Consider the following 12,766-nt stretch of genomic DNA (forward strand, 5'->3'; position numbering starts at 1 on the left):
GACTCTGGAGAAAAGTTTAAAAATTATATCATTCATCTTCTGTGGGGGACAAAATGTTTGTAAAGTTGAGATGATAGCCACCTTCATGAAACAGGGATATCTGACCACATTAGGAAATTAAGGGCAGCCTATTCATACCTGTCAGGGACTCAGCGGGAGCGCAGGGAGGAGAGGAGATGGAGAGCGAGGGGGAGCAATCCGAGGGCAGCGTAGGAGAATATGACAGCAGCCCGATAGATTCCATGAGCCTCTCCAGCGAATCGGAAGATTCACAGAAGGGGGCGCCGATGGGCAGGGCAAGGGGCGACCCAAGGGGGACACCCCAGAAGCAAGGGGCCAGCAGGGACTCCCAGAGCAGCAGTTGGAAATCAGGACCAGCTTCCCCACCAGAGCGTAGTGGGGGGGAGGAGTCCCAGGTGTCAGAGCCCACAGATGCACCACCAGCGAGAGAAGATGAGTCAGGGTTGACCACGCCTCCATCGGAGAGCGAGTTAACGGTCAAGAGGAAAGTTGCAGGCTGGGCGCGCGCGCCAAGTTCAAAGGTACAGGCGAGCGGCACAGAAGGTAGCCCGGATAGGGAACCAGGTCCTAAAGCCCGCCGGAAGGAGGGGCAAGAATCGTCAGGGTCAGCGTCAGAGGAGTCCAGGAAGGATGAGACCCTAGCGGGCAGGAGGGCCCAGAGGAGAAAGGAACTTAGGAAGAGGTGGAGCAAGGCGAGGGTCTTAAACTGGTGTGGAAGGGGAGGAGACTCAGACGGGACTTCGCCGGTCTAAGGTCGAGACGTAGAGCTGCACGCTGCGGCTTTAAAATGGAAACCGAATCTCAATAAAGACTTTTGTACATAATTACAGCCTAGCGTTGGTCCTCTGTGAGCTGGGACCTGGAGGCAGCTCTGACAGTAAGTCCCGTCTCACTCAAAGAACCTCGCAACGTGAGAGGACGCAGCGAGGGGCGAAGATTGGTGCTTCGCGAGCTCACAAAAGCAGCACAAGATGACTACAGAAGAACGACTGGCAGTTTTGCCAAGAAAACTAGCGCTAATACGCCCAGGAACCTCACCAAAATGCTAGAGAGGGTGCACCTCCACAGGCACATGCCTCCACAGGCACATGCCCCAAAATCCAACTATTCTGGACAACAGCCATATGAGAAATATGTAAAATAACTAAGCAAGTATTAGAAATCACCCCAGAATTGGCCCTACTAAACATCTTCCAAGACAATAATGCCCATTTACACCACAAAGAACTCATAACCCGCCTACTTTCAGCAGCCAAAAACACCATAAACAGACACTGGAGCGACCTGTCAGGAGTAAGCATGGACCAATGGTACCAAAGAGTATGGGAAACAGCCTTACTAGAAAAATTAACCAATAAACTGAAACTGGCACGGAGACAAACAAAAGAAGACGCCTTCACCTCGGTATGGCTCCCCTTTATCACATACACAGCCCAACAAGACAATGACAAAACCCACCAACAGCATACAAATGAATATGGCTAACCTGATTCAAACACACACACACACCCCACTCTCACATGAAAACAAAGATCACCACAGCCAATCACAAACGAACAGCCACACCCTAGGCCAACCCCAACCCCTCTCACCACCAAAGGAACACAAGTGAATAGCAGAGAACCTGCACAAGTGATGCTGACACAAAACCCCACATATATTAATTATAATAGAAACATCACCACCTGACACCACCCCCACTCACCTTTCCCCCTTTTCTTCCTAATGTCTCAACAAATGAAACTGATCTGTAAAAAAATGTTACTTGGAAAAAAGAGAGAGAGATTGCACATACTTTTGTAAACCAAGAGAATCTTTAATAAAAATACATTTTTTAAAAAATGGAGTTGCCTTGAATTTAGTGACTTTACTGATCCCTTACTGCTTTGTATTCCTACGTCAAAGGGGCAGTTTGTGCAACAGAAATGTCAGATAGTGAACAAGTTTTGCTGCAAAGGTGTTTCTTCCCAGATTACCATTCTGCAAGCCCTGCTTCTGTCTCTTATCTCTAGGTCATCTTCTATACCTTTTTTTTTTTTTTTACATGGAAACACATCTTCAGGATAGCCAAGTTGTGCGAAATAACAACACATACCCTTTATTTTATTTTAATCTATATACATTGGTTCAACTGAAGTTACAGAAAGCATCGTAAACATCCCATTCTTGAATCGGAGCTAGAAGAAGCATCTCTATTTTATCAGTGTTGAACTTTTTTCTAAAGAATGGAAGGGTGTGAGATATTTAAAGTTTGATCTCACCCCTGCACATTTCTCTTGGAAATAAATGGAAATCCCGTTTCTTTCTTATATTTTTTCCTAGGTGACCCTACCTGGGCATTACACCAGAGGTTTGGATACTTGCAACCCTATGCCTGTCTACTTGCAAGCAAGTCCTCTTGACTTATAGTCTCATGGAACTGCACAGTATTGCAACCAAATGAAAGAAAGGCTTATAGCAGTTATGTTTGAAAGTTCTTTGACAAACCTGGAGGCATCTGGAATTATTCGTGTGCGGTTTTCTTCACAAAGTTATTCAGTTTTATTGCTCCGATATTTATTACCCCTGTAATCCAAAGCTAACATGAATTGCAATGTTTGGATTCTGCATGCCTCGGTACAATAATCTGATATTGTACAGCTGCTCATTTTATGCCTTTTTCTTCTTCTTCCCACCCCCAGTAGTCTTGGTGCTTGGTGGCGCCTGCGGTGAAACCGGGGATTCTTCCTTTGGCGAAGACTGCAGCTGTATCGATGCTTCCTCCAGCTCTCTGCACAAACTTTCCTCCAGCTCCTGAGCTGCCTTTTCTGCTGCAGCTTCTTCTAGCTTTCTGGCTTCCTCTGCCTCCCTCATAGCATTAAGCCTGTGGCCAGAGTGGGGTGGGACAGAAAAGTTGGGAGATCAGAGTCTCTTAAACCAAAAAGTCGTAACACAGTTCAGAACACGTGAGCCACGAAACAACAAATCCATACAAATGTCAGGACGATATCAAGGAGCCATCCCTTATTGAAACAGCCAGCTTCATGTTCAGATGCAAACTTTGCTTAATCATTTTTAATTAATTAATTAAATTAATTTTTATTATTACAGCCACAGACCAGTTCCGGCTCACTTACGATATCAGGAAAATCATAAAACACAACAGAAATATATTGAATTGGAATTGGGTATAACAGAGACAATACAGAAATAGCGGCAGTTAAAAAAATATATTAAATCTTGATCTTTGCTTAATCATATCAGCCTAAGCAAAGGAAGTAAATTATCCCCTAGTGAAGAAAATTAAAGATGACCAGTGGTACTTGCCATTGTCTTCTTGATTTGAGCATTTTGAGCCTAAAGCTCAAACTTGGAAGTGGCATGGATAAGTATGTTCTTTCTCTCAAGTTTCTCATTTTTCCAGATACCCTGTTCACTTTGCTTCGTTAGCTCCATAGATATATTTCATTAAACATCAAGGCTCACTACAGCTACTTCTAACGCTAAGGCACAGTTTAGCCTTACATGTGAACATGTAATCTAAATCTGGCATAATAGAAGGCAGCTTCCTATTTTCCACTGCAGACTATAGCAATGAAGGCCCGGTGTTGCCAGCATGTCTCCAATGAAAACAGCCGGGCCATCTAGCAAAGCACCCTGTTTTATGATGGGATAACTCAGTCGGTAGAGCATGAGGCTCTTAACCTCAGGGTCCTTGGTTTGAGCTCCACATTAGGCAAGAGTTTCCTGTATTGCAGGGGGCTGGGCTAGATGACCCTCATGGTCCCTTCCAACTCTTATGATTCTATGAACGCATGTGGCAAGGCTCCTGCCAAATTTGGGAGCAGGTTAGAAACCATGATCCACAAGCAAAAGCTGAAAACTCACTTTGCTTCTTCTTCAGCTTCTTGGATTTTCTTCAGTACAAGGAATTCAGCGTGCCGAATCCTGTTGTCTATAATGGTTTCTTTCACGACTTCCAAGTGTTTGTAGCCGGCAAAGAATTTGTTGACAAAAAAGATGTATATCTGGCTCATCCATAAACCAAGTTTGTCCTTCTGTTCGTTCTTTGCACTTTCGAGGTTATCTGCAAGACGGTGGGGTGGGGTGGATGGGAAATAAATGGAGTTTTAGTTGTAGGACAGGAGACGGCCAACGAAGCGCCCTCCAGTTATGTGTGATGCCTACAACGGCCATCAATCCCTGGCTATTGGCTGTGCTGGCTGAGAATGATGGGAGTTTCTGCAGCACAGCACCCCCTTTGGCCAACCCGCTGTAGGGGAAAGACTATCATAGCTTCATAGCAGAGCACACGCTTAGGATGCAGAAGATCCTATGTGGATCCAGGGGTGGAGGAAGGTGGGGCAGTGGAGACGGAGTAGGCAGGGCCAGAATTAAAAGTGGGCTGAGCAACAAATGTGAATTTCACCTTTTGCACGGTAAGCTAGTTCCTTTCTATCCTCCGCCCAGGCAAGCGAGCAACATTATCAGAGTCCAGGGATCCATTCGAACCAGACAAAAGCACCCAAGGAGGATACACAGACCTGACATTTTGCAACCATGCTTTCTTCTAAGGAACCTTCATTTGAATGGTGGTGGGATGTTGGTTGTGGGGATTGTTATTTTGCTATTTTGAAAAATCAGTACAGTGGTGCCCCGCAAGACGAACGCCTCGCAAGACGAAAAACCCGCTAGATGAAAGGGTTTTCCGTTTTGGAGGCGCTTCGCAAAACATATTTCCCTATGGGCTTGCTTCGCAAGACAAAAATGTCTTGCGAGTTCCTGCGGGGTTTTTTCCCTTTTCCCCCCCTTTTCCTAAGCCCTAAGCCGCTTATCAGCTGATCCGCTAAAAGCCGCTAAACCGCTAATAGCGCTAATCCGCTAAGCTGTCAATGGGCTTGCTTCGCAAGACAAAAAAACCGCTATACGAAGAGCCTCATGGAACGGATTAATTTCGTCTTGCGAGGCACCACTGTAACATTTTCTTTTTTAAAAAGGAGAGTGCAAAGCAGTGTTAGTGAGGGGTGTATCTCATGAGGTGTATGCCCCCAGGGAGAGTCCTGGGGGGCAGACAGAGATGCATAGAGGGCTGTATTTAGACCCTGGGCCGAAGGTTCCCCATTTGTGCAATACTGTTGGCTTATGGCTTGCAATCCACTGCAGAATTCAAGCACGCTTCGTTTGGGACTTAGCTGTGGGATCGGAGCAACTTGTCCCGTTGTGAAAGTCTTCAAAAAAGGAAGGTGCAAGTTATTGTGTTTTGGTCTGGTGTTCTTTTACTGCCCTCTTGTGACAGCAGGAAATCTTACAGGAATGTGTACTCAAATACTGCACAATCTGCAGCTCGGGGTGACCCTTCCAAAAAGCAGCACCTCTAGTTAGATTAGATAGAGAAGGGAATGCTTTTCAAATAAATAAAGGCCAACTTATTGTGGATGCCAACCATAGCTGTCAACCTTCCCTTTTTTGGTGGGAAATTCCCTTATTCCAGCACCGTTTCCTGCTGCTGCCCAGTTCTATCCCAGATTCTTAGATATCCCGTAGACTGTCCCCGGACAGGTGAGGCTGCTGATCCCTTATTTTTGAGGCTGCTGATCCCTTATTTTTGAGGCTGCTGATCCCTTATTTTTGAGGCTGCCGATCCCTTATTTTCAAATCTGAAAGTTGACAGCTATGATGCCAACACAATCCAGAAGTAAAGAAACAAAACACCCAGAATATAGGAAAACAAAGAGATATACTAAAAGGGCAACATCTTTACCTTGCCCAGTGGTTAAACGTGAAAGCAAACAAAATAAATCCTAACAAGGTTTTTTGGAAACTGCATTCTGGGTTATGAAATTGTGTGTGTGTGTGTGTGTGTGTGTGTGTGCCAAACATAAACACACATATATTAATAACAGCAACTCCAAAAATACAAAAATTATTCTTTACATTGATAAAAAGATGATCCATACCTGATAGCTTGCTATCTAAAAAGTTCTAGTTTTCTCACCTGCTAATTCCTTCATGGGAGCGCTAAGAATTGACTCTTGCCCTGCTTCCATGCTTGATAGAGACTGAGCTACACTTTCTTCTTTCTCTTCCACGATAGAAGAGAAGGTGACATTAAAACTCATGGCTGAAAGGAAGAAAAGCATCTGCTATATATTTTGGAAAGTCATTTGTCTTTTTGCCTGTTCTCTATGCATTTCGGACACCTCTTAAGTTACCACAACCAAATTTTGCACTGTAGTTCTTGAGATAAAGGAGCGAGTTTTTGTCGACTACAACCAGATGCCCTTTTGAATCAAGGTGGTGGTGGGCTGAGCCTTCCTAAACTGCACTGACTTTAAACGCTGGTGTCGAAACTGCACCAAAATGTTTGGTTTATTCATCACCTGTAGAAATCAGCAGGGATCTCAACATAAAGATGCGAGATGAAAACACAAAAAATGCAATAACAGGAACAAACAAACAAAAAACTACATGAGCCAATAACACACACAGACACCCCTGTCCCCCAAACACATTTAAAACATTACAGGATGTTAAACAGTCAAAGGCCTAGTTGAACCACATTAATTTCAACGCCAGTTTTTCCCTCAGAGCAAAAGAAGATCATGTACAACAAGGCTCAGATTGGAAGGACTGAAATTTCCAAGGACCCACCCTGAGGAGAGAGACTTTTTTCTTTACTGGGAGATTTTGAACCGTGCCGGGATCCTTTGCCCTCTTTTCCTCCATTCTTGCCTTTTCCTTTCTGTGGCAATGAGAAAAAAGATAATAAAAAATTAAAAAATGAGTTGTTGAGTTAGGAGATGGTGTTATTTTCAAACTCTGGTACCGTAACTAAGATAAAACATAAAGCAAAAATAAATATATGCCCAGATGAGGTTGTTCAAAAACGAGTTCATGGCAAAGACTCAAGAGAACAGAGTCAATGTTCTTTACTCTTCCATTTATTTGTTTAACAAAATTGAAATGAAATGCATGTAGCTTCTACCTGTCTGAATAGGCTTGCCTAAAGAATAATGTTTTAAGCAGGCACTGAAAAGATTACAGCAAAGGTGCCTCTGCCTGATGTCAAGAGGCAGGGAGTTAAAAAGTATAGGTGCTGCCACACTGAGGTCATGCAGGTATACCTACAAGAAGATTCTGTCTGGAAGATGCTTTGGTCATGTGCCCAAGTGGAGGGGATAAGAGGTAAACTAACATTGACTGGGAACCAAATCTCAATGCCCCAACTCAGTGCCCCAATGTCCAGGCCTAACTGCCAGGACTTCCTATGCCACCCACAGAAAGCCTCAGTAAATATCCCCTCAAAAATCTACATTACACCATTCTTCCTGCTCGATACCTGTTTGCACTAGTTCGGCCTACATTGAAAATGGCCTCTTCCACATGCCTACATTTCACTGGGTGCCAGGTCTGAACATTTGCCCTCACATCTACTCTGAACAGAAAAAAGAGTGCAGAGTGCTTCTCTCTACGGCTGAGCACTGTGAAGTCTGCTATAAGTGCCTCCCCAGCTTGAAAGGGGGGTATAATAGGAGGGTGTGCCCCCACCATGTTGTGCCCCTGTTTCTTTTTCTGCTCTTTTGGGTGTAGTAGCCGTTTTTGTGTTATGCCACGCAACCCCGGCGGCCATTTTGCAACTGGCGCCAACAGCGTTCCAAACGTGCGCAGTCGCCCCAAACGGTTGGTGACCCCCTGCTTCCAACACATGATCACATCAGACAACCTATGAGAAAGCAAGCAGCGGTAGCAACATAATAAGCAGATAGCAGTGGCAGAGAATGACGGGCAATTCAACTGCCACAATGCCCAAGAACCTCCGAAATAACCGTCTTCATCATCTTTCGGGAAACTAAGGAGAGGAGTGTAGACGGGCCTTCCAAGGAAGAGAGTTGCAGAGTTAGGGGGCAACCACTGAAAAGGCCCTTTCCTGGGAACACGGAAAGTGGCTTTGTACTAAGTCAGACAGCAGCTCTCTGCGATTTCAAGCAAGAATCTCTCCAAGTCCTTCCTGGACCTGGGACCTCGAAACAGCCATTATGCATCATCACCCCACTGACCTCAGACTTCTTTCCCTTGCCAACATCCACAAAATGCACAATCTTGCTTGTGGAAGCCTTGACATGCTGGGTTTCTGTGGTCTCAGTGCTTGTTTCGCCACTGCTTAGACTTCTGGTTTGAACGGACTGATAATTTTAAAAGAACAGAAGAAAATAAGAGCAATACTGTAGTTAGTTGGAGGTGCTATATTGGGGGGGGGGATAAAAGACACTTGCACACACACACACCCAAAAGAAAACACCCCTCTGAACTCCAGTTAGCGGTATTGTGCTTTACAGATATGCAAACACATAGGTCTAGATCAAGGACTCAGCCACACTGGCAAAGAAAAAGCCCTTTATATGTGTTGTTTATGCAGAGAGCTAGTGTGGTATAGTGGTTAAGAGCGGTGGACTCGTAATCTGGTGAACTGGGTTCACTTCCCTGCTCCTCCACATGCAGCTGCTGGGTGACCTTGGGCTAGTCACACTTCTCTGAAGTCTCTCAGCCCCACTCACCTCACAGAGTGTTTGTTGTGAGGGAGGAAGGGAAAGGAGAATGTTAGCCGCTTTGAGACTCCTTAGGGTAGTGATATAGCGGGATATCAAATCCAAACTCTTCTTCTTCTTCTAACACAGTGGCACTAGATGGTGCTGTGGAGCTCCATTTTTGCCAAACCGATTTCTCATACAAAGTTTACAACGCGTTTAACTGTAACGCTTCTTTGATGTGTCTAGATCTAGCACCAGAACTTCACTTCTGAGCGTGGTCACATCCACACCATACTTTTAAAGCACATGGCTTCCCCCAAAGAATTATGGCAACTGTAGTTTGAGAAGTGTGCTGTGAACTGTGAACTGAATTATGGCAACTGTAGTTTGAGAAGTGTGCTGTGAGGGTTGAACTATAGTTCCCAGCAGAACCCATGAGCTTTAAATGTGCTTTAAATGAATGGTGCTGATGCGGCCTTTGTCCATCAAGCCCAGCATTGCCTAGAAGCATAACAGAATTACAGAGCTGGGACCATGAAGGTCATCTAGTCCAACCCCCCTGCAATGAAGGAATCTTTGGCCCAACGTGGGGCTCGAACCCACGACCTTGAGGTTAAGAGCCTCATGCTCTACCGACTGAGCTTCCAGGTTTTCAGGCAGAAGTATTTCCCGTCACCTGATTTTTAAAAAACTGAACCTGTGACATTCTACAAAAAAAAAAAATCCTGTGTCCTATCACTGAGTTAACAGTCGCTTTTTAAAAATTAGGACCCTTATGATGTTGCCTGCCCTTTGCCCCCACAATGGGCTCGTTCCATGAGTCCTTGTGTTCTGTGGCAGAGGAAACTTGCACTGTCCTCATGTGACCAGTTCCCCTGCCCCCTGTTCTCCAGGGTGGTGGTCAGCGCCATTTGGTGTTTATTGATATCATAGTTCCTCAGAACTGCTAGTGCTTTGGCCCCCAGGAGTCTTACCACCAGAGGAACATAGGAAGCCCCCTTACCCCCAAAGGCAGACCACTGGTCAATCTAGATCAGGGTTAACCCTACCCCTGAGCTGCCAGCAACTTCTAACCCTAAGGCCCGGAGAAGTCAAAACAAGATTGTGTCCATGAATACAGCCTTAAACTCCTTTTCGTTGAAGAATTCAAATAAGGGCCCTGTTGTTGTTGGCCTCTGTCTGTCTCAGGAGACAATGGAATAATGCGCCTTGGGGTTGAGGACAAGCTGTTGGGTGGCTGCAGCGCCTGCTGTGGCTGTGAAGACTGATACAAGAGAGACATGTTTTGTTGCAGCTGGGGCAGATGACGGTGTCCAGCTGCGTTGCTGCAGATGCACCATGGCATTTCTTCTCTCTGCGGTCTTCCCAGTGGTCGTTTCTCCTCTCGTCACTGCTATGGATACACGACTTGACTGCCTGTCTCCAGGCACTGCGGTCGTCCGCGAGGGATTCCCACATGGTGGAGTTGACGTTGCCAGCCTTCGTGTCATGTTTGCTGACATCTTTGTAATGCAGAGCAGGCCTGCCGATTGGGCTGGTTTCAGAAGCCAGCTCCCCGTAGAGCACGTCCCTGCGGATCCTACCATCTTCCATTCTGTGGACATGAGCAAACTGGCATAGACGTCACTAAGACAGGAGTGCAAATCTGCTGGGAATGTGGACTTGAGAGAACACACTGTTGTTGGGAATTCTGTCTGGCCATGTGATGCCCCAAATCCTCCTGATGTGGAAGGCGTTGAGGCGTTGTTCCTGACGGTTGTAAGGGGCCAATGTACCCTGTCAAACCTGCCCCCTCTTTGAAGATCCTAAGTTTGCTTGATATGTCTGGCTTCCGTTCTGGAAAGTGCCCAAACTCAATTTGGGAGGCCAGCAAACCTCGTGAAAGGCTGCTGCTGCATTTAACTCATCCCTTACCTGTAGAGAAGAGAGTCAATGTTTACGCTCTGAGAACTAACCTGACCAGAGGACAAGTCCTGAGCCAAAGGAGGCCCAGCAGCCGGGTCTATGAACTCATCTGTTCTGAAGGAACTTGTTGAATGACTGGATTCTTCTGCTTGCTGTTTCAGCATCTCATCGGTGACGTACAACAGGGCACATTCCAGCAGAGCTTCGAAAAACTCCAGGAAAACAAGCTGTAGCACAACAAAGGAAGAAGAGAACAAGTCACTTCTAATCGAAGTCCTCCGCTGCCCACACCCTCTCTGCGCAGAAGACTTCCGCGCAGGGAGAGTAGGCGTAAGTTGCCGCCACTCCTGGCTAGGTTGCCTGGTTGAACCCTTTCTCTCTGGACAGCCTTGCACGCGTGGCTGTCTCAGTCGCTGGCAGAATCCGTCAGTGGGCGTTTCTTAAACTTCTTCCAGCAGAGAAGTTCTCTGACGCCAAGTCTCCGCCTACTCTCCCTGCGCGGAAGTCTTCTGCGCAGAGAGGGTGTGGGCAGCGGAGGACCCGTGCTCTCCCCACTGGTCTCCTGTGAAGAGTCCTGGAGCCTTCTCTCCGATTGCCCCATCTGCCCCCCTTCACCCCTGGTGTTACACTGATTTCCTTCCCCAGCAGATGGGCTGCCTCTCTCCCCGCTGGGACCCTCTCTGGCATCGCTCTGGAGCCTTCCCTCCGCCTCTGGCTCCGATGGCAGTTCCCTGACAGGGTCCTAACTAGGGATCTGTGGAACGGCTGAGCTGCAAGCAGCTGTCAGAGAGGAGCCAGGTCAGCAATTGTGTTAGGCGTTCGAACCAGAAGTCAGCGCTGAGGAACATGCCAAAACACACCAGAGGTAGGACAATCATTGTTGTTCAGGGACGCAGTATGACCAGGAAATTCTTCGTAGCCCTTTCCAACCAAGCAGGGTCCAATGAGAAGCCTGGATGGGTGCAGCCAATCTGGAGTCTGAGATTACTTCACTGTGGGTTCCAGTGATGGACCTGCAAGAGGTCTCACATCACTGAGTTATTGCTTGTTGTCCAGTGGTTCTCAACCTGTGGGTCCCCAGATGTTGTTGGACTACAACTCCCATCATCCCTGAGCTCTGGCCTTGCTAGCTAGGGGGGATGGGAGTTGTAGTTCAACAACATCTGGGGACCCACAGGTTGAGAAATGCTGTATGTTGTCAGTTCTACCAATTAATTGGGGAGGGGGGCTAGTTTGTGTCAGAATAGGACAGAGCCCCCAATCCTGCAATACTGTTTACAGGATGTGAAATACAGTGGGGGCAGCTTTAGGGGCAAGGATGTGAAAGCGGCTATCTCAGGGGTCAGCAAACTTTTTCAGCAGGGGACCGGTCCACTGTCCTTCAGACCTTGTGGCGGGTCGGACTATATTGGGGGGGAATGAACGAATTCCTATGCACCTCAAATAACCCAGAGATGTATTTTAAATAAAAGCACACATTCTACTCATGTAAAAACACCAGGCAGGCCCCACAAATAACCCAGATATGCATTTTAAATAAAAGGACACATTCTACTCATGTAAAAACACGCCGATTCCCGGACCATCCGCAGGCTGGATTTAGAAGGCGATTGGGCCGGATCTGGCCCCTGGGCCTTAGTTTGCCTACCCATGGGCTATCTGGTTGCTGACAGGTATGTTGTTTCCTTGCAAAGCTCTCGAGACAACGCAGGAAGCATGGCCCTCACTCTGATTGCCTCATCATAGCAGCACCACATGATGACATGGCATCATAACTGTTATGTACTGAAGTTCTCACCCTGGGCCAGCAGGGGGATACTGTAGATAGTTATGCAAATAAGGGATCAAAAGTGACGTTCAGTGATTGGATAGTTTTAGAAAATCGTTACAGTTACATTGTACTGGAGCTCTATATAAGCAGGCTGACTGAACCCTTCAGTTCAGTTCTGTTCTGGCTTGTGAATAAACAAGAGCTGTTTGAAGAATCGCTGTGTCGTCTGATATGTTCACCCACAACTTAACAATAACGACGCCAAATCAGAGTGAGGACCATGCTTCTGGATCTTTGTGGTAGAAGGGGGAATGATGCCTGGTGGGCAATTGATGCTGGCCGGATCATGGAACAGACACCAGGAAAAAGCAAATGGGGCAGTTTAATTTCACTCGCCCAAAGTCCCACTTGGAGTGGCTCAGCTCTACATTAGAATCTTATATGACTCATCATATTGATTAACTAGCAAAAGCTTTTGTTCTTAAACAAAGTTCCTTCTGGGCGAAGGACAGTCCAAGCCCAACCAGCTCCTGAAGTGGGTTGGCTCTTTTCAGTGTAGCTG

At 46.5% G+C, this 12,766-nt stretch overlaps 1 protein-coding gene across 5 annotated transcripts in view; it reads right to left on the reverse strand.

Annotated features, from left to right (window-relative positions):
• Positions 1-2,093: 2,093 nt before the first annotated feature.
• Positions 2,094-12,766, reverse strand: part of RSPH10B (radial spoke head 10 homolog B) — a 28,258-nt gene continuing 17,585 nt past the window's right edge. For all 5 annotated transcript variants that reach the window (XM_079953730.1, XM_079953732.1, XM_079953729.1 and 2 more), the window contains 6 exons: positions 10,484-10,660; positions 8,058-8,183; positions 6,652-6,742; positions 5,996-6,121; positions 3,889-4,087; positions 2,094-2,884 (listed from right to left, as the gene is read on the reverse strand). In XM_079953730.1, the coding sequence (XP_079809856.1) occupies positions 2,671-2,884; positions 3,889-4,087; positions 5,996-6,121; positions 6,652-6,742; positions 8,058-8,183; positions 10,484-10,660 (933 nt within the window). In that variant the 3' untranslated portion in view covers positions 2,094-2,670. The remainder of the gene's footprint in view (positions 2,885-3,888; positions 4,088-5,995; positions 6,122-6,651; positions 6,743-8,057; positions 8,184-10,483; positions 10,661-12,766) is intronic.

Source organism: Podarcis cretensis, assembly GCF_951804945.1.
Source record: "Podarcis cretensis genome assembly, chromosome: 14".
NCBI classification, from domain to species: Eukaryota; Metazoa; Chordata; class Lepidosauria; order Squamata; family Lacertidae; genus Podarcis; species Podarcis cretensis.